A 23,681-nucleotide genomic window follows, 5' to 3' on the forward strand; every position below is an offset into this window, starting at 1 on the left:
TAGGGTAAAGGGATTTGAGAGGAAATTTTTATTTTTTATATTATTCTGTTTTGTTCAAGTATATTTCCATGTGTATGTATGTTTTTAAATTAAAATTTTTATTGAGGTAAAAAATTACGGTAAAGTGAAGTTAAAAACAAAGTGCTCAGATCTTAAATATATGCCTTAATAAATCTGTATACTTGTAAACATCACATAATCACTATACTGATCAAGTTATAAAATATTTCCACTGCCCCAGAAGATTCCCTCATGCCCCTACTGTTCTGACTTTTACCACTATCATTTAGTTTTGCTTGGTTTTAACTTAATTTTTTTTAAAGATTTTATTTATTCATTCATGAGAGACACAGAGAAAGAGAGGCAGAGACACAGGCAGAGGGAGAAGCAGGCTCCACACAGAAAGCCTGATGTGGGACTCAATCCTGGGACTCCAGGATCATGCCCTGGGCCAAAGGCAGGCGCTAAACCGCTGAGCCACCCAGGGATCCCGGTTTTCACTTAATTTACATGGAATTATGCACTATGTACTTTTTTAAAAAACTTTTTTATTAATGTATAATATAGCAAAATATAGTAAATAGAGGTGCACTGATGTGCCGTTGGCCGCATGGAGTGTGCCAGGGAATGCCCAAAGCCACTGTGCATTTTTCTGACATATACATTTAACCCAAAGGTTTCTGGAGGAAAAAAAGAACTCAACTAGAGTATGTATTAAGGGAGCACGTGGGTGGCTCAGTCAGTTCAGCATCTGACTTAGGCTCAGTTCATGATCCCAGAGTCCTGGGATTGAGACCCTCATAGCTTCAAGCCCCCTGCTCAGCAGTGAGTTGGCTTCTTTCTCTCCCTCTGCCCTTCCCCCTCTGTTCCTGTGTCTCACTTTCTCTCTCTCTCTCTCTCAAATAAATAAATTAAATATTTAAAAAATATATGTAGGGCAGCCCCGGTGGCGCAGCGGTTTGGCGCTGCCTGCAGCCTGGGGTGTGATCCTGGAGACCCAGGATGAAGTCATACGTCAGGGTCACAGCCCACAGCTTGAGGCTGCTCACTGCAAATCTGCTCCAGGACAGATTCCACCTGTAAGGAAATACACCAGAAGGTAAAGCTAGGAACAAGGAAAAATACTAGAAATGGCAAATACTTGGCCACCCCTCTAACCCTGGGCCATGCCAGAAATAGTAATTCATCATAGCACTTTTTCCTGCAGAGCCTGGAGAGTCTCATACTCTCTCAACATAGTGACAGGCACTGCTAATCAGTGTGGCACTGCCATCCTGGGACTAACAGTTTTCTGCCTGCCTGTCTTGCCCATAGACTAGCAACAGAGTCTAAAAAGCCCACCCCAAGTTGTCTTGGAAACCCAAGTGTTCCAGGGAATTGCCACACACACCAGCTGAATGGATGTGAGCTGACAGAGAACTATGAAGTAGGAAGGACTGTACCCTGGGACTTCTGAGTCCCTTGAGAGCATGAGCATTCACTTCTACTATGACCCCGGACCTCAGCCCAGGCTGTCTTACCTGGTCCTTCAACAGGGGCAGGGTCCCCTTCTCTGGGGCCTTAGCCATAAGACACTGCTCCTCAGACAGTTCTCAGAGGGTGAAGAGGGTGGCTGGCAGAGAGGAGAAGCACATAGTGGGACAGGGCTTCAGTGTCTCATCAGACCTGGGACAAGCATCAGAAGGAGGTTCCAGAGAGTCCCTGGCAATGAGAGACAGGTTATTCCAAATGGGCTCTTGCTGTGACTCTTCCCTTTTGGCCTGCAGGAGGTCAGACTGTGCCAGGGGGTAAGAGGAGGCATCCCCCAATCCCTAGCCTGGGGAAAATGGCAAGGTTCTAGAATGTGAAGGTCTATCCTGCACAAAATATAAAAGTCAACGTGTGCCCCCTTCCTCCTAGGATTTCAATTGCACGGACCCCTCTGCTCAGCAATTGCTCCACACCAGTGTACAGCCAACATCCCTCCTCACCAATCAAGTTATCCAGGATATCCAGAATGGATTCTATATGTGTCTTTACCAAGAACTCAGCAGCATTAAAAAAGACTGCTTATGAGAAGACCTGCATCTGTAGGTCACCAGAGATTAGGACCTCAGACACCTAGTGCCAGGAGATGGGGGAGGTGAGCACCAGTCCCACTGTAGCAGATTGTCTTCAGTGTGGCAACTGCGTCTCTACTGACTCATGTCTCTCTCTGCTCTAATTCTTTCTTGTGTCTCCTACTCTTTTTCTAGATCCTGTAGCTGCCCATCCATTGAGGCACTTAATGAGGCAGCTTAGCACATGTTTTTGTTCCTCCTCAGTCAGATCCTAGAGGCCTCTTACTGAGTCCTACTCCTTCTCCTTCATGTTTCTGAAATCCTGCAAACTCAAGGACTTCCCTGTAGAGACAGCAGTAAGAACTTGACCTACCCTTGGGGTGCCTGGGTGGCTCAGTTGGATAAGTGGCTGCCTTCACCTCAGGTCAGGATCCTAAGGTCCTAGGGTCAAGACACACATCAGGCTTCCTGCTCAGTAGGGAGTCTGCTTCTCCCTCTCCCTTTGCCCCACCCCCTGTTTGTTCTCTCTCTCTCTCAAATAAGTAAAAGTCAAAGAAAGAAAGAAAGAAAGAAAGAAAGAAAGAAAGAAAGAAAGAAAGAAAGAACGAACTCAACCTACCCAGCCAACAAGCTCCATTATTACCAAGGCCCCTGTAGACCTGACTCTTTGTGAGACCACTTCTCTGTCTCTTCCCTTCTTCTAATCTTTCCTGTTAAAGCATCTTTCTTCCCAGACATCCATCATCATTGTCTCCTGCTAACCTTACCTCCATTTTCCCAGCTCACCCCCAGTCTAGTACCAACCCCAAATTCTTCTTCACCTCCAAGAAATCAAAACTTACTTAGTCCTTGCCATTCAAAGTGCAGTCTCTGAACCACATTAGGAGTAGGGAGGATTTAGGGATCCCTGGGTGGCGCAGCGGTTTGGTGCCTGCCTTTGGCCCAGGGCGCGGTCCTGGAGACCCGGGATCGAATCCCACGTCGGGCTCCCGGTGCATGGAGCCTGCTTCTCCCTCTGCCTGTGTCTCTGCCTCTCTCTCTCTCTCACTGTGTGCCTATCATAAATAAATAAAAGTTTAAAAAAAAAAAAAAAAGGAGTAGGGAGGATTTAGAGGAAGTTAGAGCAGTGGTTCTCAACTTTGTGCATGAGAATCACCTGGGAAATGATTAAATTCCTAATGCCCAGGATGCACCCTCAGATCAGTTAAATCAGAATTTCTGGAGGTGGGACTCAGGCATCACTAGTTTTAAAGTTCCCAGGTTATATGTAATCCCAGGGGTTATCTACCCATAACCCATGAAAACCACTATGTTTAAGGAGACAGATGGAACCTCTAGACTCCAGTTGAAGCCTGCCTTGGGCGGTGCCCTACCCTTCTCTCCCCAACCTCACCACCACACGACATACTCAGCTCTCTCACCTGAGCTGCAGTTCTTGAGGCCAGAGGACTCAAGGGTGAGGGTGCAGCCACACTGAACACAGCAGGCTTCCATCCTTACCTAAGCAAGATGAACCACCACCTTCCTCTGGAAAGAAAGGAAAAATAATTACAGAGAGTCTTTGGGTCATCTCCAGCCCCCTGTATGTTCTCTTCCCAGTGGTGGGAGTTTTCATTCCTGGACCCACTGCCCATGCCAGAGAGCCTGCATCCTCATCACTGTATGTAAGTGACAAAGCACTATACATACAGACCCCTCCCCACATCTTCAGACACAGACGATCACAGGATTATGCCTAGATGATTGAAGAAGAAACAGAAACCAAAAGAGGATATAACATGCCCTCAGTCACTCAGCAGATTTGGGCAGAGCAGGGACTGGAATCTATCTCCTGCATCCTCCGTTATGGCACTTTAAAGATTATTTTATTTTAGAGAGAGAGAATGTGGCAAGTCAAAGGGAGAAGGAAGAGAGAGTCCTAAGCAGACTCTGAGCCGAGCATGGAGCCCAACATGGGGCTCAATCTTACGACGCTGAGATCATGACCTGAGCTGAAACCAAGAGTCAGATGCTTAACTAACTGAGCCACCCAGGCACTGATGTTAAGGCACTTTAAAAGACAGAGATTCACTCAAGACCTTACCAGGTCTGAATCAGCCACTTCTACAGCTTCTGGGAGTTTCTTGAATTTTCTACCACATCTAGACCTCTCTCTACCCGTTTCCATGGCCTCCTAAGCAGTACAACTCCTTTGGGATCCAGGGGAAGACTATGAAATTCCAGATGAAGCCACATTCAGAATCACAGGGATCCTCTAGCCTAATCCACTCAGGTTAAAGTCAGGATAACCGTGGCTCAGGAGGCTACAGGGCTAATGAGTAGCAGAGCCACAACTAGACCCTGAAACCCTCTGACCCCCAGTTCTAGTGATCTTTTCCCAGCCAGTGCTATCATGTGAGAACTGGACATGTAATTCAATCATGCTTCCTACACTTCTAAGCTTTCATTCAGTAAGGTTTGGGACCCCAGGACCCGGCACACTGACCTGCACAAAGCAAGTCAAAATTGTCAGAGCCTGAAAACCCTAGGCCAACATACAATCCAACCTGCTTCTCCAACAAGCAGGGTTTTTTGCCTACCCATACCAAAGTTCCCACCCTTGGGTGCATCCTATTCCATTCTCAACCCTAAGAACCCTATAATTTCAGGCCATTTGCTATCGTCTTAAAAAATAGTATCCCATGGGGATCCCTGGATGGCACAGCGGTTTAGTGCCTGCCTTTAGCCCAGGGTGTGGTCCTGGAATCCTAGGATTGAGTCCACATCAGACTCCCTGCATGGAGCCTGCTTCTCTCTCTCTGCCTGTGTCTCTGCCTCTCTCTGTGTGTCTCTCATGAATAAATAAATAAAATCTTTTTAAAAATAGCGTCTTTGCCCATTCTGAAATGATGAACAGAAGGCCTAGAAGCCAATTCATCTTCTGGAAAAGATTTTGCGTTGTCCAAGAAACAAGAAACTTGTGCCAGAGAGAGAGAGAGAGAGAGAGAACTAGTTCTCAGAAAGACAAGTCCTTCTCTGTCTCTGTTAAGTTCCTCTTTCATGTTTCTCCCCAATCCTCATGCCCTGCCCTTCACCAAAACAAAAAATGAACACAAACTCAAAAAGAGGAGGGGCGCCTGGGTGGCTCAGTCAGTTAAATGTCTGCCTTCAGCTTGGGTCATGATCCCAGAGCCCTGTTTGGGAAAGGAGCCTGCTTCTCCTTCTTCCTTTTCCTGCCACTACCCTTGCTTGTGCGCTCTATCTCTCTCTGTCAAATGAATAAGTAAATTCTTGAAAGAAAGAAAGAGCTAGAAGTTAACATCTCTAGCTAGGGGAGGATTAGTGCCATGGTGGGGCAAATCCTGGATGTCTGAGCAAGGAGCCTCAGTTCTCCTTCCCAGCCCTGAACCCTCCCCTTCCTCAAGACTTTCCTCCCACCTTCAGGCTCACTTGGGGCCCCTCCAGGCTGACACAGAGCCTAGCTGAACCTGCCCCTACCAGGCCTTGCCTACTCATTCTCCCTATATTGGGGAAGATGAGTTGCTTTACTTGATAGTCCAGGACCCCCCTTAGGGGGCTGGTCACTGACCTTTGGTGTTAGGAAAAAAAAAGATTTCATATTGATTAACCTGTAGGTACTTTGTGTAGTTATCTTGCTTGATCTCCCAAACAATCTCCGTTTTACTGAGACTCAAAAAAGATCAGTAGGAGTGCCTGGGTGGCTCAATGGGATGAGAGTCTGACTTCAGCTCAAGTCATGGTCTCAGGGTCCCCTGCTGGGCAGGGAGTCTGCTTCTCCCTCTCCCTCTGCCCCTCCTCCTGCTCATGTGCTCTTGCTCTCTCTTTCTCAAATAAACAAATTTTTTTAAGTATCAGTAGATAAGCCAGTTTCATAGCTAAAACAGTAGCAGAGCTGAAATATGAACACACATCTGACCCCAAAACTCATGTTGTTTCCACTGTTGATTCAATAAATGCTTATTGGGGACCCTTTTTCTTCCAGGCACTATGGCTCCTGCCTTCCTGTCTCTCAGAAAGGGAGAGAGAATAAGCAAAAAATCTCCATGTAGTTATGAACCGTGAGAAAGCCTAAAAAGCAAATGAAAAAGACATCTCAGGAGAGAGGCAGGGAAGGGACTTAGCAATGCCACACACTCGTTCTTGGGGTGAGAAGAGAAGGCCAAGGAGCAGTTAATACTGCTCAGGAAGTCTGACATAAGAGCTGAAGAGCTGGGGTCTGGGCTGGCGCCCCCTGACCTACTGCAGGTGGGCCAAGGCTTATTCTCTCTCAGGCCCTGACTCCCAGGATCCTAACCCAGTATTAATCCAGTCCCACAACGTGCACTGCTGTTCACTTTTCAGGGTTTCCTTCCTTGCCATCTCCAGAGTCTCTGTCACAGGTCAGCTCTCATTCTCCAGATTGATTGCAACAAAGTAAGTAGTTTTTTCCTCAGCTTCCTGGAGGGAGTGGGGGTTGGGGTGGGGAGTAGAGCTGAAGATTCCAGGAGCCCCACCTGCCAGTGACATTTCTCCTTCTCCATCAGCTAGTTCCTGTTTGAGATTAAGGGTCTCTGAGGCTGGGAAACCAAGGAACATGTACTCCATCATAGTTCACTGTACCCACTGTGGGGGCAAGGAGGTGGGAAGTGGGAAGGGGACTCACTAGCATCTGTGGAAGATTACAGTGTGCCAGCACCATGAGATACTTCACAGATCATTTCATTTCCCCCTCTCCACAAACTTATGATGTAGGCAGAATTGCACCCATTTCTCATGAGGAAACTGAGGCCTAGAGACAGTTGTGAATGGTCCAAGGTCACCCAGCTATAAGTACAGAGTTGGTATTCAGTCCCTAGTCTGTATGAGTCCAAACCATAGGCCCTTCCCATGGCACTGAGACAGGCATTTTATCAGGTCATAATACCCACTTCTCTGAGATGGGGCTCCAACTCCACACACTGGTCCCTGGGACCTGGCCACATTGTCCACAGCCTTGAGCTCCAGAAGGTATCTTTGATTCCATAAAGAAATGCATTTTGTGACTAAACATAGGCTGATGGAACTTCTAGTATGTGCAACCAAAGGACCCTCAAAGAAGACCTACATCCTTGCTTCTGCTAACCTCCCTCTACCTAATACCCTCCCCTCCCAACTCTATATACACATACCACAGAGCCTCATTCTAGAAACAACAGGCATTCTAGAAAAAAACTGAGCTCTCTCATTAAAACTCTATGGTAGGGAGGGTTAGTTCAAAGGACCAGTAAAATTTCAGTGTAAGCTTTTCACTTTTTAATTAAAAAAGGAAAACAAAAGGTATCACCACACTCAAGGAAGGCTAGTCCAGGAGCAACATTGAGTCCCCTTCCCTAAGTTGCTCCACATTTTCTGACAACCTCAGCTGGGAAAGAAAACAGCCACGCCACCAACAAAATATCCGCTGAGGGGGAAGGGTGGTTTTGTCCCTGTAAGTCCCTTGGAAACACCATGCCCCCAGCCATCAGAACCTCTGTGGTACTTGGTCAGCGCCACCCTTGGGGGGGTGAGGGAGTGGCACTTTCTGTACAGGAAATGTTCTGTGCAGGGGTGCTTTGATTTCACTGCACTTCACTTTGGCCGTCTTACTGAGCACCTACTGTTTGGGGCTAAACACAGAGAGGTTAGTAAAGCCAGTCCTGCTGGGTCACCAGCTGTTACTAGTCCACAGAGTAAGGGGGCATGGCTTGCAGAGTGAAACTGCACAGAACACATATCTGGACAACTCTGTAGGAGAACAAAGGAGAGTGGCCTCTTGAAACAAGCATGCATGTTCTGGTCCAAGTCAGAGGAATCAATCACCCTGGAGGGTAGCAGGAATGTGAGTTGGGGGTATAAGAAGGTTTCCTGGAGGCTGACCAGGAAGAATGAGAAGCCTTCCTAAAGGGGGAAGTGGAGGGCAGGCTTAAGTGAGGAGCAGGCTTGGGGAGTGTTGGGAGTAGGGCATAAGGGGTTGCACAGCTAGGACACCTCCACCTCAGATGCCCTTGGTGCCCAAAATGGGTGTTCCCCCCCACCACGCTGCCCAACTCCAGCCTCCCTGAGCTCAAGGAAATCCAGATATTGCTGGGGTATATGAGTCTCCAACATCTGGACTTTCTGCTTGTGGGACTTGTGGAGGGCTCTTGCAATTGTTACTTCTTTGGGTAATTTCACCGTCAACATTCCCTTTGAGTCTCCTGTGTCCAGAACTTGGAACTTCAGCCTTTGGAGTTCTCTGGAAAGAAAAGGGTAAAGATCCAAAAGATCTCTCTCCAGAATACCCTCCCTGGAGCAGCCCTATCCTGGGCTCCCCTCCACGATCCCCTTTCCTTCTGAGGAGGTCCTCCAGCTGTGGCTCCCAGGAAACACTGTGGTCACCAGGAGTCATTACAGGGTCAACATAATCCTGGGTGTAAACCCATTCTGTCACCTTCTTACAAAATGACTTTGGATAAGTCATTTAACCTCTTCAGATCTGTTTCCTCATCCATAGGAGAACTTTCTGCACTTGAGGAAATGAAATAAAACAATGCAGTTAAGCATTGATTAGCAAAATGCCTCCCATACATACTAAATGCTCAATAAATGTGAGCTAGTCCTATTTAACTATTTGAGAGGCAGAAATGAGACAAGGAAAAGTGAAGCTTAAGAATTAAGGGGCAAAAAAATAAAAATAAATAAAAAAAAGAATTAAGGGTCAAAAAAAAGAATTAAGGGGCATAAAATATTTAAAAAAAAAAAAAAAAAAAACAAGGGACGCCTGGGTGGCTCAGTGGTTGGACGTCTGCTTTTGGCTCAGGGCATGATCTCAGGATCCGGAATTCAGTCCCACATCAGGCTCCCTGCATGGAGCCTGCTTCTCTCTCTCTGTGTCTCTCATGAATAAATAAAAATAAAATCTTAAAAAAAAAAAAAAAAAAGATTTAAGGGGCAGCCCAGGTGGCTCAGTGGTTTAGCTCCACCTTTGGCCCAGGGTGTGGTTCCAGAGACCCGGGATCGAGTCCCACATCGGGTTCCCTGCATAGAGCCTGCTTCTCCCTCTGCCTGTGTCTCTGCCTCTCTCTCTCCCTCTCATGAATAAATAAATAAAATCTTAAAAAAAAAAAAAAAAAACAGAATTAGGAGCCCCTGCCAATTGGGAAATAAGAATGAAGCAGAGTTCTGTCTCCGGCATTTCTATGAGCTATGCAAGTACAAAGTAAAGCAATTCTGGAAAGTTACCCATCTGTGTGGACTCTGCCCAGCCTGGGCGCTTTCATGAGAACCCAGATTCCAAGTCAGCTACTGGGCTGGGGTTAGTGGAACAGGTGTGGAAGTGCTGCCAGGCCAAGTGCCTTTCTCTCAGACCTCCCAGATGTGAACTTACATAGGAGGCAGAGCTTCTACTGCTTGGTTTTGAGTAAGGGGAGGTGGGGGTGGGCAGGGCTGGAACTCCAGAGAAAAAATGCATTTTGGAATTGGTGGAAGTGTGATGGAACCAGAAATAGTGCTTCACATCAGTCCTGTTATGTGTGACACTGATGTCCTCAGCCCATTTGTTTCTTGGGCAGTATAAAAGTTTGCATATACTTTGTCCAAGAGAAAAGAAAAATGAAACCTTATGCACAAAAACAGTATCATGTGGAGAAGGAGAAAAAAAGACTAACTTCACAGCAGAGAAACCGGACAAACACCATGTCAGGTGACCAAGGTCAACATCAACACGGATAAGTCATGTTGATAGCACATACTCTTGCTATGATGCAGTGAGAATGGCACTTTACCTCTATGGTCTCCCTCTCCAAAACCCATTACTTCGGTCTAGCCAGGAGTAGAAAACATTGAGCAAATTCCAATAGACAAGCATCCTACAATATGCCTGACTCCTCAAATTGTCAAGGTCATCAAAAATAAGGAAAGTCTGAGAAACTCTCAGAGCCAAGAGAAGCCTCAGGATCTATGATAACTAGAGGTAGGGTGGTATCCTGTATGAAATCTTGGAACAGGGAATCCCTGGGTGGCTCAGCTGTTTGGCGCCTGTCTTTGGCCCAGGGCGCGATCCTGGAGTCCCAGGATCCCCCGTGTCGGGCTCCTGGCATGGAGCCTGCTTCTCCCTCTGCCTGTGTCTCTGCCTCAATCTCTCTCTCTCTCTCTCTCTCTCTCTCTCTCTCCCTCTGTGTCTATCATGAATAAATAAATCTTAAAAAAAAAAGAATAATTTAAAAAAATCTTGGAACAGAGGAAAGATATTAGGTAAGCACCAAGATAATCAAAGTATGTGAAAAAAAAAAACAAAAACAAAGTATGTAGACTTTAGTTAACAGAAAACAAAACCCTACATACACTTTAACCATACCATCAGCACCATATAGTTAAAAAATAAATAACCCATTTGAAAATGAAGCAGGCCAAATTGCTGAAAATCAATTCGAATTACCAATCCATTTCATTTGTAAGGATTTTTTTTTTTTTAAGTTTGGTTTCACCTCTGCCTCTGAATTTTTTATGCAAATAGCCTTTCCCTTAAAGGAAGTTAACGGACTTAGTCAATATTTTTCTGTACTTAATGCTTTCTCCTGTCCCTGGGGAGTAATATGATCATGGCAAAATATCCTAGGCCTAGTTTAAAGGGTTTTTATTTTGTTTTGTTTTCAATGAACTGGTCATTTAGCAAACTTTTTTGAGAACCAGCTTTTAGTAAATTGCCTCTTGGCAAGTTGCTTTTCAGAGAATTGACTCAGAGTCTTTGAAAAATGATAATCTTGAAATTTGCCTGAAGCCCCCTGCTTGCTTAACAAAACTTCACTTGTGGAAAGGCCCACCACCTCCAAGTAATCTGGGCCCTGCTCTTGGTCACATAATGGCAGTGTCTGGCACACGGCAGGTGCTCTAAAACTGTACAGTGGTACTGTCTGGATTCTTTTCCATCTTTTGGTGAAGTCCAGATGGGCCATAGTGGAGATGTATGAGCCAGAAAAGTCCCCACCCTGAGGTGTAAGACACTGAAAGAAGTCTCTCAGTGAGGGTTCAACAACATCTACCCTGGGGCTTCTGAAATACAAAAACCTGCGTTTGAAGGCAGAGAAATGGAATAGACTCCTCTATAAGTCCCTCAAGCCTTTAGAGAGTTCTGGTCACCTACTCAGTCATGATCTCTGGGGAACATGAGGGATAAGAGCCAGCAGTGGAATGGCGAGGCTGAACTTTGGTTGAATGTTCCTTCTGCACAGCCACTGTAATCAATGATTTACCTCATTTATCTCATTTGGTTTTTGCAACAGTCTTCTCAAGTTGACGGATGAGGAAACAGACTTAAAGGAAGAAAGCAACTTGTCCAGCGGTCACCCAGCTGGTAAGAGGCAGAACCAGGCTAGAAACCAAGTACCCTCAGCTCTCAGCTGAAAGGCCTGTGTCCTTTCTTTTTCTTAAAAATTTTATTTATTTATTCATGAGACACACAGAGAGAGAGAGAGGCAGAGACACAGGCAGAGGGAGAAGCAGGCTCCATGCAGGGAGCCGGATGTGGGACTCGATCCCTGGTCTCCAGGATCAGGCCCTGGGCTGAAGGTGGTGCTAAACCACTGAGCCACCCAGGCTGCCCACCTGTGTCCTTTCTTAACCACTAAGCAAACTGCCTCCATTTATTTATTCATCTCAATGATAAACATACAAACACACCAGAAGACCTCAGCTAACTTAAAAGTGAATTATTTATAAATGGAAAACATGGGGAAGACAATTTAGGAATAATTTCCACCCAGCAATTACACGGCTGGGGATTTACCCCAAAGATACAGATGCAGTGAAACGTCGGGACACCTGCACCCCGATGTTTCTAGCAGCAATGTCCACAATAGCCAAACTGTGGAAGGAGCCTTGGTGTCCATCGAAAGATGAATGGATAAAGAAGATGCGGTCTATGTATACAATGGAATATTCCTCAGCCATTAGAAACGACAAATACCCACCATTTGCTTCTATGTGGATGGAACTAGAGGGCATTATGCTGAGTGAAATAAGTCAGTTGGAGAAGGACAAACATTATATGGTCTCATTCATTTGGGGAATATAAAAAATAGTGAAAGGGATTAAAGGGGAAAGGAGAGAAAATGAGTGAAAATATCAGAGAGGGAGACAGAACATGAGAGACTCCTAACTCTGGGAATCGAACAAGGGGCGGTGGAAGGGGAGGTGGGCGGGGGGATGGGGTGACTGGGTGATGGGCACTGAGTGGGGCACTTGACGGGATGAGCACTGGGTATTACACTATATGTTGGCAAATCAAACTCCAATAAAAAAATACACAATAAATAAATAAATAAATAAATAAATAAATAAATAAATAGGTAGGTAGGTAGGTAGGTAGGTAGGTAGGGGAAAGAGTATTCCCAGCAGAAGGAACAGCAGGTGCAAAGACCAGGAGGCAGGAGAGGAACTGGAAGAAATCGAAGAAATCCAGGCTCTGGAGTCCGATTACACCTTCTAGTAAATTATGACATGTCTCTGCTCTGTGCCCTAACATGGGTTCAGGGCTTCTATAGTTACTGCCTTTGGTGTATGACCTTGTGTTTTCTGCTGAATAAATCAGTCAAAGGGGGGGTGGGGATTATTTCCACTTCCCCATGCAGCTCTTTTGTGCATTTTTTTGAAAAGTTTTTATTTAAACTCCAGTTAACATCTTTTGTGCATTTCTCAAACTGAGGTGTATGAACATGCATACAGGTTCTAGGACATATAAATTCTTTGTTGACTGGCTGCCATGGTTGCTGGCAATGGGGAGTTGACAGGGTGGTAGAGCAGGAGTGGACAAAGTCTCCTAGCTGGCCATCTCTTAACCCCTCACACTGACCTTGGGGCCCAGAATCCAGCTTCTCAAACAGCTCTTCACCCTCCCCTCTCTCCAGTGTGTCCTCCAGGATGAGGTCTGTCCTGTGGTACTGATGTCCCCAGAAATTTCTCCTCCCCCTCACCAGAGAGCAGCAGTGAAATCTGTCAACGTGAAGGATGCTTCTGATAGCAATCATATCCCCTCCAGTATCCATCTCTTGGACTACAACTCTTGTGATTTCCTCAAATATGCTAGACATTGTGCCTGAGCTGGAGAAAAAGAACCCAATTTGTTTGGGGGAGGGGAGTATTGGTTCAAATGTTTAAATCTACCTTTGGCAGGCTGGGGTCAACGAGGATCCAAAAGTTATAGAATAATCAGACTTGGAATTATCTGCCTTTCCTGTTCCTAGAAGGTGAGGTGGTCACTACATACTAAGGAAGGTGACCATCACACATGCTAGATTCTCCTCTGTCCTTTATAGAACCCTTCTGGAGGAAAGATGGAGCAGTGATTACCTCAAATGGAAAGGAGAGCGAGACCTGTGTTCTGCATCTCCCACAGCAGAGTTGCCCCTTTGCTCAGAGGGGCCTGAGGAGTAGGCAGGCCCACCATCTTCCAGCCAGAGCCCCGCCAGTGTTGACGAACAGAGGGCTCATGAAGGGGTGAGGGGCACAGCTGCTGGACCTCACATTGCCAACCCCAATGATTATTTCCTCCCTTGGCTCTGACTCCTGGGCCTCCCTCCCTTGCTGTATTCTGCAAGGCAGTGGGATGGGTGCTCTTACCAACCATTTCCCAATGAGACAGCAGTAAATTGGCCCCAGAAAGAAAGAAGAGAGAAAGAATGGAGTGTAAGAGTGGTTTGGGGGTGGGTGCCCTGCATAGCCTCCCACCCCCAGGTCCTGTCTCTTCAGTTACTGGTCACCCTCTGAAGGGACCCCTTACTCTTGGTAAAATAAAATGGATCCCAAAACCCCACCTGGGGCATCTTCCCCCCTCCACTCCCCTCTACCCACTCCGGTCTAAAATTGGCCCCTATATTCTCTTGCTGCCCTGCAGAACCCTTCATAGACCCATTACCAGTCCAGCTTGATACACACAGCTGGTCCTTCCCTGTTTCTACTCAGCAGCAGTTCTTTGTCCCCACCACAGTGGACCCTCCAGGTGCTCTTACTTCCAAATCCTTTTTTATCTTAAGATTGCTTTATTTATTTGAATGAGTGGGGGAGGGGCAGGGGAGAAGGAAAATCTCAAGCAGACTCCCCGCTGAGTGCAGAGCCTGACAAGGGGCTCCATCTCACAACCCTGAGATCATGACCTGAGCCGGTATCAAGAGTTAGATGCTTAACCAACTGAGCCACCCAGGTGCCCTGCCAAATCCTTCTCTCTCTCTCCCCTTCTGTCAACTCTGCAACTCCTTCCTCTTGAGATCTGTTTCCCTTCCTTCAGGCTCCTCTGCTTCCCTCCTGGGGCCAGGACTCCCCTCACAAGTTTTCTAGGCTCCACCTCCCCATCCTACCTCTGGCCACCTGCCCCTATGTCCCTTCTGGCTGGCCCAGGCACCTTATTCACCCATGCTCGCTTCTCCATCCCTGCCCTCATCATGGTGGCCAGCTCTTAGCTCACTCCCAGCCTGGGAATTCTTCTGGGTGCCCGGAAAGGCAGTGCCCAGAACCCACAGGCTCATCCCAGGGGCCACTCACCTTAGCTGCTCACCAGGAATGGCGGTCCTGAGAATCCCCTCTGAAAGATCCCTGCACAGGTGCTGCGTCTCAGGAAAGCCTATGGAAGGGAAATGAAAGAAGTGGAGAGCTGGGTAGGGCCAGGGGCCCCACTTCTCAGGCCTTTAGATAAGCCACGTAATGGCTGGGCTGGAGGCAGATAAGGCCAGAGATAAGAAACTCTTCCCTCCTCTTGGACTCAGGGAGCAGAGAAGAGAAAGATATATACATTCACCCGGTGTGTATTCCAGGGGAGTTTGGGCGAGAGAATGATGCAGAACGAGGCGTACTGGGCCATGCAATCCAAGTGCCAGCAGGCAACAGCAACGGATGTGCCAGAGATATGAGGAGAGCGATTGAGCCGGAACCAAACACCACACCACACTATGGTGGGCAATGCTAAAGACAGAATGACAGCGTCTAACAGGTGTGGGGAACGGGCTGGACAGCAAGGAGGACCCAGCCTCCCTCGACACATGTGCGCTCATGTAGACGTCTCAGGGAGAGGCCTCCACCTGTCCTCTTCACCCACCTCCTTCTCCAGGGAGAGGCCTCTGGCCCTGCCCCCCTCAGTCCTCAGAGATAAACCACCTGAGTGAGCGTGGCCCGTCTCCCTCAGTTCCAAAGCAGTGTTTTAAGGCGATGATTGTGGTAGCAACGATAGGAATCCTACTAATGTGGCTACCTCATATCAAGTATTTACGACGTGCCAGGTGTGGTGCTAATCCTCACAACAGCCCTAACATGTATTGTCCTTCCACAACACAGGAAGAAACTGAAGCTCAGAGAAGTAACTTGGCAAGGCCACACGGTAATAAGTGGCAAAGCAGGATTTGAACCCTGATTATTGTTGATGTGCAACAGCCTCTCACCCTGACTGCCCTCCAAGTCCATGGAAGCTCCTGGGGCACCGCCCCCCCTCATCCCCGGGCCTGGGCCCAGCTGGCTGTATTGGTCCTCCCATCACTGTCCACTCAGTGGACTTGGGCAAAGACCCTGCACTCTTCCCAACACCCAACCCAAGGACACTGGCGCTGGCCCGGAGCCAGAGAGGAGCCCAGACCGCCCAAGGCAGCTCTTCTCCCTCCTACCTGGGACTTTACACCTGTCCTAGGAACAGCACGTGATACTGCAGAGCACACGCTGAGAGGATCAGAGTTCCTTCACTAAAGGACCCCTTCCTTTCTTGGCCTCCCGGAGGCTCACCTCTGCCACCCCCCCCCCCACCCCACCCCCCCACACACGCGCGCACACGCACGTACTTAGGGCAGAGGAAAGGAAGCACAGATTCCCCGAAGACAGAAAGAAGACAGAAAGGCGAGGAGGAAACGCAGCCCTCCTAGGGGGAGGAAAGAACAGTGAGAACGGAGGAAGGCATCCTGAGGAAAGACCTGGGCAGCCCTCAGGACCCTGGCTTCGTTCACGAAGTCACTAGGGGATTGACCCTCCTCCGGGCCACGCAACAGCCATCCCCCCGCCAGCGCAGCCTGGCTCAGATAGGCCCAGGAGCCCAGAGGCCTGCGTTCAGACGGGAAGAGCCAGGCAAGGCCACAGAGCAGAATTCTGCCCTCTGGTCTGCTGCCGCCTCTGCCAGTCCCCCCCAGCCCTCAGGCTGGCTCTGCTCCAGACAGCAGGAGCAGCAGCAGCCCCAGAGCCCCTCCCGCCATCTGGGCCGCCTAGGCCGCGGGGGCCCTGATGCTCCCACACTGCCCTCAGTGGGAGCCACTGCCCAAATCCCTGCCCCCTCCCCTGGGCCCTCCAGGAAGCAGAGGCCAGACTCAGAGGAAACAGGAACACACTGTCCTTTATTTGCGTTTCTCAGAATACTGTACAAAGGGAGTAAAAATCCTATTCACACATTGCTTAGAAAGATTTTGAGGTGAAAGTTCCCTATGATACATGGGGTGCAGGGGGCAGGGAACCAGGAGGCAGAAAATGGGACCAATGACCTCCCCTCCTCCCTCAGGGCCCTGGGAAGGGGCACGGGCACCCACACCTTTTTCAAAGTAACACAGACCCTGGTCAGACCAGGAAAGGGAGAAGGGTGGCTCCTCTTCACCCACCCTCTGGCTCCTGCTCCACATCTCCAGCCCCCAGGCTAAGGAGACAGCGCCTACAGGTAACTTGTGGCTCCTTCCACCATCCTGCTTGAGCAGGGACCATTCCGTGGCCCACCCACCCCATTTTGGGGTGGCCCCAGAACCCCACAGGTACATGCCACACAAGAGGCCCTGCACCAGCTCCAGTCTGCATGAGGAGGTTACAAGGTGGAGGCTGCAGGTGGAGGCTGCAGAAGGACCCTATCACTCATCATTTGTCCCAGCTTCCCCACACCCCTCACACCACTGCATAAGGCAGTGTCAAACGGGACCTGTGCTAACAAGGACTCACAGGCCTTTTCCACCCCCACCACCCCTCACAAAAACCCAGGATCCTTAACCCCCCCACAGCCTCCCGTCCTATATCACCATCCTATTATCACAACCATGCATAGGGAGATTAACTCTGAGCCTGCCCCCATCCTTACCACTTCCCAAAGGCTGAGGTTAGATCTGATTTCTATTCCCATCCTCCTTCCTAACACCAGTCTCTGCTGCTATGTGGCCCCTTCTTCCAGGTCTCAATTCATCATCCCCACCCCTGACCCAACCACCCTCCCCACCTCACCAGGGCCAAGGTGAGAGTGGCCATGGCCCCCTCGCCTCTGGGAGCAGGCCATCCACACCCAGCCCCACCACCTCTCTCCTTCCCCTCCCCACTCCAATCCAGTACCCAGGGTGGGCTGTAGGGGAGCTGCCAGAAGCATGATGAGACTTGCAATAGACAGTTCTCTACCCAGATGCATGAGGCACCATCACGTACTTGCTTTTATATATAAGAGCACACACTGAGGTCATCCTAAAGGTTTAAGAATTAAAGTGAAACCATCTAGAAGCTGTACCATCCCCCTGCTCCCCTTGCAGGGGTTAAAGTGCTTTAGCAGTCCGAGGATGAGCAAGTGAGCAGGGGGTTTCTCTTGTCCCAACCTCATAGGTCTGCATTCAGCCGGGAGCCCAGCCCATCCCATGACCGTCCCCACGAAGTCTCTATCCAAAAGGCAAAAGGAAAAGATCAAAAAAATCAGAAAGGGTCAGAGACCTGGGGGGCCCAACCGAACCCCACTACAAGCTACTTCAAGTCGGCTACGGGGGAAGTGAGGGGAGAACTAGGGCCCAGAGGCTTGACCCCCATCTCTAGCAGGATCCAGAGGCTCTTCCTGTCTTCAGCATCCCAGCACAAGCTTCCACCCCTCCCCCACCATGCCAGGCAGGGGAAGGGGCTGCACCCTCAGTACTTATTGATTCCAAAGATCCGGACTCCGTGGAGCTGGGGCAGCTTGGGGATGAGCACGCTCATCAAGGACACAGTGTTGAGGATGAAATGGATCTGGTCGTACTTGGTATAGAAGCTGGTGAGGAAGTACCTGGGTGAGAAGGTTAGGAAGAGGAATAAGATTCTGTTTGGAGGACCCCTTCCTCCCTCACTCCTAGGTGGGGAGTGGCAGATCCCTGGCAGCCAAGAAGTTACAGGAAAGACCCCCAGAACAGAAGCCAGGTGGCAAGATCTTCCCGGTTAAAGAGATCCCTCCTGACCCAGCTCCCTTGCTTTATCCCAGGTCTATGGGCTTCCATCATTGGCAGGCAGGAAAGTCCATCTGGTGACAGACAAGGCCAGGGAGGCACCAGGACTGAGCCCAGCAGAGGACCCAGGGATACTCCAACTTCCCTTCCTCTGCTCATTCCCATGCCAAAAGCCAGAGCCAGGGGAGGTTTAAGCCTGGCAGGGCCCAGGTCCCCCAGGCCTTGGCCTGCTTGCTGGCATCCTTCTCTACCCCAGGCACTCACAGCACAATGGGTGTGATGGTTAAGAACTTCCGAGACGCTGTGAACTGGACCCCATAGTCCATCTGCTCCCAGTGGGTTAGCAACCTTGCCTTGCCCTGGTCCGGAGTCTCAAAAGGTGTCCCCTTCACTGTGTGCAGGAAGATGTACATGCCCTGGAAAGAGAGGCCATCGTTAAGAGGACACAAAACGCAAAAGGCCCTCTGGCTCAGCTCCTCCATCCCAGTCAAAGAAGTGGGCTCCAGGTTATGTGGAGCCTCCCTCTGAGGGGCAGAGGAATGTGGGCTGTAGGTCAGGATGCAGCAGCTGGGAGGCTGGCTGGAGAAGAGGACCCACTGGGTGTGAGGGCAGGCCTGGCATGAGGATGAAGCATGGGGAGACTTAGCTGCAGAAATGCCCCTTTGGCCCAGTAGGGGCTTCCCTATGCCAGCTAGGCAGGGACGAGCTGATGGGCCCTGCTTGCCTACCAAAGAGTACAAGCTAGTAAGCAAGGGCTGAGGAAGCATAGGGGCCAGAATGGAAGATGGCTGGAGATCCAGACTTGGGAGTGGGGCATTTCTGTGCCAGGATGGGCGCCCGGGTCATAGGAACTCTCTGGAGCCCTTAGTTCAGCTCCCAGTGGCCCTCCCTCCAGGTCCACAAGCCACCCCATTCTGGAGATGTGCAAAAATCTGCAGATTTTAGTCCTCTTATCAGAGTGCACATGGCTGGAACCCAGAGTCGGGGTGGGGTCGGGGGGCGGAGGCAGAGATGAGAGCTGGGTCTGGAATCGGATGACAAATGTTGTCAGCATGTCACCCTGACATCTGGCCCATGTCTGGGGGGGGGGGGGGCCCTCCTACTCCTCAGCCCCACCAAAGAGCAGCCCATATGGCCCAGGGCAGGCAGCAGTCAGGCCCTCACCATGTTGTGAATGAGGTTGGTGAGGGTCCAGACAACAGGAACGCTGACAAAGGGGATGCTGAGCAGCACGACATGGAGAAGCCCGATGGCCAGCACATAGGACAGCCAGATGCCGCGGCTGTTCATCACCCGCGTGTTGGGGTTCACTTCACTGTGCGCTGTGCCCACATTCATCCTGCTGCCCCTCTCCTGCCGCTGTTCTGCAAACAAGCAGCACAGGTGAGACAGGTCACACCACTTTCCCTGCCCCCTCACACCATCCAAATCCTTCAGGGAAGGAGGCCATGCTCTCCCAAGAACTCCAGGCAGTTCTGCTGCTTTGATTCTCAAGCAAAGAGGCCAAAGAAAGGCCGTATGGCCTTAACTCCATTCATTTCCCACTGCCGGGCTGGGATAAACACCTGGCTGCCCCCTACATCGGTTATTCGGGACGGTGCCTCTCCAGGCACTGGGATAGCCTGGGTACATAGGTCAGCAAGAGGAATCCAGACCAGAGCAAAAAAAAAAAAAAAAACACTGCCTGTTCTCCAATCTCATCCTTCAGAGCATTCCCATAAGGCCCTCCTCCCACAAGGCCCATGGGAGGGGAGAAGAGGTCTGTCCCCTCAGAATCACTCAACACACACCTGCTGGACTGTGCTAAGGGCCTGATATGGGGCATTTCCTACCTCTGAGCTTCCCCACCATTAGAATTAACAAGAGGAGGGAAAAAAAGAATTAACAAAAGGGGGTGGGGGCTATGAGAACACACAGCAGTAGATGCAATATTTAGGGATCACTACTTCTAACCCCTCCCCTAATTCTCCAATCCTGGATCTCTCCCAACCCTGATCCAGGAGAACCAACAGAGTGGAAAGAGGGAGGGAAGGAAGAAAAGAGAAGACAAGAGACGAGGGACAACCTCTGCCCAGACTTGGAGGCCTCTTTCTTGGTGACACAAAGCAACCCATGCGAGATGTTTTATGCATCTGGCAGCCGCTCAGGCTAACCCTTGTGATGCCATCCACTCTGCTGCCAAACCACCAGGGCCCTTTTCCCCACCATAGGAGGGGCGAGGATGGAGAACATCTACAGCTCCAAGTTGCTGAAACCCACACCAACACCCACCTCCCAAGGACACAAAAACCCTACCTGCCTCCTGCCCCCATTCCTCTCTGCCCAGCCCAGCCTCACCCCTCAGCCTCTTTTCCCAGCACCTGCTTTCCTTGCCCAAGCTCCAATGCCAGAGGCCTGCAGCAGGAGGAACCAGGAGGGCTGCCCTGGATGCCCCAGAAACAATGCAATCCAGATGCATTCCTGGATGCACATAAGGAGGGGAATGAGTAGCCCCTTGTCTGGAGCTCAGCTGTCCCCAGATCCCTAAGGGCCCTGTAACCAGCAGGAGGTGGGAACGGACTGTACCTTTATACTGGCTCACCTCCCTAGGTGAGGAAAGGTCCTCCCCAATAAAGGCCCTAAGGTCATCACCATGGTAACAACCCCATCTTGGGGGGGGGTGTGCAGAAACGGGTCCTGGGTGCAGGTAACCAGAAAGTGCCCAGAAGGCCACCTCCTTCACCCTGCTGCAACAAACCCCCTCAGATTCAGATGCTATCTATCTCTGGCTAGGATCACAGCCAAGTCTGTGTGGGAGCCAGGATTCTCAAGGATCGGTTCCTTACTTCCAGAATAATGAGAACAAGTTTCCTCTTCTCAGAGAGCTCCAAGCTAAGAGACCTCATGGGAAATGTGACCCACAACACACCTTCCCAACATGCAAACATGTTTGAGATGGCCCAGAGTGCATCCTAGAGGTAATTCTCCTGGGACCCATCAGCTCAGCCCATTAGGCTGGATAATTGGGCCTAACAGAAACCCAAGGAACTAGAAAACCGAGACTGGCTCAGTTGTTTACCTTTCCAGGGCCCTGGAGCTTCAGTTACCCTAACACAGCTTCTGGGATGGGTACACACAAAAGCCTGGGGCAGTGGGGAGCTGGCTAGGGAAGTGAGGTCTTTAAGGAGAGAGGCAGAGTTCCCGAAGTCTAACCAGAAACTGCTATCCCTCCCCACTTCTCCTAGACCTACAAAGGTACAGGATTACAAAGATCTGTAGCTGTGTCTCATATTTTGTCCAGCAGTACCAAGGGCTTTGGTGAATCTCAGATCATCCCACACTCCTGTCTTGCTGAAACAGAGCATCTAATGAAGACTGATGAGTCTCAGAAGAACCTAGACCTAGGACCTAACTGATACCCTCAGAAGCATCTTCCTAAAGACTGAACACTAGCTGCCCTGACAGCAGAAATCTCAGAAGACACCCCTCACCCCCGCAAAAAAAAAAAAAAAAAAAAACACAGAAGAAATCCAGAAACTAAGAAAATGACTGGCAGCCAAAAAGACAAGAAATCAAGAAACTACGAAAACAACTGGCACCCAAGGAGCACTCTCCTAGAAGTTTGCATGACTAAGGGTACATACCACTTCCACTAGTGGAAAAAAAAAAAATTGCATACCCCACCCCTCCACTGTGAAGGGAAGAAACAGGGAAAACCTGGCAGAGGTAAAGTAAGTCTACAGCAGCTGAGGCTGAAAAGTTGTTGCCCCAGCTGGCAGGTGGCTGCATGGCAGTGCCTGATGTGGTTTCATAACCTGTCTTGAACCAAAGCCTGCAGCAACTCTGTTCTGTTAACTACTTTCTTGCTGGTAGCTCTTCTCTACTCTTTTTTCCCTCCACCCTGGCTCCACACACCAATATCCCTGCCCGCCTGTCAGTCTGGCACCTAAGCCCAGGCCATAGTGTGCCCCAGGACAGCTGCCAGGTGAGCGCTTCCCATTCTTTCCCCCAAGTAAGGGAAGCCCTTTAATTAGCAAACCTTTTTTTTTTTTTTTTTTTTGTCTTCTCGAAGAGAAGCACAAAAACATCCGAGCCCACAACCTGGACCCCACGGGCAGTGCCTGGCAGCACTCCACGATGCCATTTTCATTCTGCCCACCGCCCAACCCGCAGGGCCACAGTCACTCACCTCGTAGCTCTGTCTGGCCCTGCCTCCCGGACTCGCGAGGGCAGTGGAATGGAAAGACGACGAGTACCGGGGCGAACCTCCACTAGCCGGGGAGGAGGGTGAAACGAGGTGGAGCCTACGCTATTGTTGGGATTTTCGGAGCGGGACCTCAAGCCGTAGAGGGGCCTCCCGCTTCGCTCCCCAGCCTGAGACCTCGCACTCGGAGCCCAGCCCGGCCCGGTCCGAAGCCCCACCCCCACGTCCACGCGTTCACCCAACCCCGGAGGCGGCCAAACCTTTATCCCCGAAGCCCGGGCTCTCCCCGCCCCCTCCCCCGGCCCGAGCACTCCTCGCGACACCCCAGACTCGGTCTCCCGTCCCTCCCTCCCCCCGTGGGCATCCCTTCGGCTGATGCACCCCCTCCCACCTCCGCTCCTCCTTCCCAGGTCCGCTCCAGCCCGGGGCGCTTCCTCAGCAGCCCCCACCTTCTATCCCGCCCCGCCTCTAGCCCCGAGAGGAGGGTCCCGGTTGGTCCACCCCGAAGCCGCTCGCCCGTACTCACAGTACAGGGCCGGCGGTCGAGGGCCCAGGAGGGGTGCCCGGGGGCGGGGGCCGCTGCTGCTCCAGCAGCTGTAACAACCCGCGGCGGCAGCCACCCCGCTGGCAGCTCCGGCCGAATCAGCGCCCCGCGCCGGCCCCCGAGACGTCACCGCTCGGCGCCTGCCCGCCCGGTGCCTCCTGGGAATTGTAGTTTATCCCTTTGCCCGCGTACGGGCCCGCCCGGTGCTTCCTGGGAGTTGTCGTTTTCTCCGCGTATTGCAGTCTCGGCCTCGCTGGGGCTGCAGGGCCAGAAGACTCAACAGCCTGCGAAACTCACATCGGATGATACTGCTTTGGCGTGTATCGATTCTGCTTTTGCGTATGCGCGCTTCAGGTTCTGCAGTTTACTCTTGCCTGGTTTTGAGACCAGGAAATTCAGAGTTTTAAGTGACTTACCATAGGTCCCATGGGTCCCAGCATAGACCAGAACCCAGAGATTCTGACCCCACTTTTTTTTTCACTACGCCTCTCCGGCTCCGCCCTGGCCATATATTGGCTCCACAAGAAACAGACTAGCCGGGCCCATCGCCCTGCCAAGCCCTCCTGGAAGCTGGCTTGTGACGACGTTGGCTACAAGCAGCGTCTGGAGGGCAAAGAATGCAGCCTGTCCGGACAAATGCTGCACAGCATTTGTCCAGAGCCTGACTGCTTTTCAGCTAACTTGAGCCACGCTGGTCTGAGCCAGGCCGCATCCTTGGCCTCCCCACATTAGAAGTCGAAGAGGCCACGTGTCCCGGGAAGACTCCA

At 50.4% G+C, this 23,681-nt stretch overlaps 2 protein-coding genes across 5 annotated transcripts; both read right to left on the reverse strand.

The window, feature by feature from the left end:
* Window positions 1-77: 77 nt before the first annotated feature.
* Window positions 78-13,241, reverse strand: GSDMB (gasdermin B). Its single transcript, XM_072782137.1, has 7 exons — window positions 12,861-13,241; window positions 8,536-8,538; window positions 8,025-8,259; window positions 7,706-7,934; window positions 1,971-2,045; window positions 1,521-1,591; window positions 78-1,077 (listed from the first exon to the last, which is right to left on the reverse strand). Exons 1-7 carry the CDS (start codon window positions 13,100-13,102, stop codon window positions 1,009-1,011), a joined length of 924 nt encoding a protein of 307 aa, XP_072638238.1. The 5' UTR covers window positions 13,103-13,241; the 3' UTR covers window positions 78-1,008.
* A 3,112-nt stretch (window positions 13,242-16,353) lies between these two features.
* Window positions 16,354-23,049, reverse strand: ORMDL3 (ORMDL sphingolipid biosynthesis regulator 3). Of its 4 annotated transcripts, none has more exons than XM_072780424.1 (4): window positions 22,897-23,049; window positions 19,352-19,546; window positions 18,452-18,603; window positions 16,354-18,030 (listed from the first exon to the last, which is right to left on the reverse strand). In XM_072780424.1, the coding sequence occupies exons 2-4, from the start codon at window positions 19,523-19,525 to the stop codon at window positions 17,895-17,897; spliced, it is 462 nt and encodes a 153-aa protein (XP_072636525.1). In that variant the 5' UTR covers window positions 19,526-19,546; window positions 22,897-23,049; the 3' UTR covers window positions 16,354-17,894. The 4 variants fall into 4 exon arrangements, with proteins under 4 accessions (XP_072636525.1, XP_072636523.1, XP_072636526.1 ...); XM_072780422.1 differs by having other exon boundaries at window positions 19,352-19,551; XM_072780425.1 differs by lacking the exon at window positions 22,897-23,049 and adding an exon at window positions 22,356-22,583.
* Between the last annotated feature and the right edge of the window lie 632 nt (window positions 23,050-23,681).

The sequence above is a fragment of the Canis lupus genome, chromosome 16, assembly GCF_048164855.1.
Source record: "Canis lupus baileyi chromosome 16, mCanLup2.hap1, whole genome shotgun sequence".
Taxonomy (NCBI): domain Eukaryota; kingdom Metazoa; phylum Chordata; class Mammalia; order Carnivora; family Canidae; genus Canis; species Canis lupus.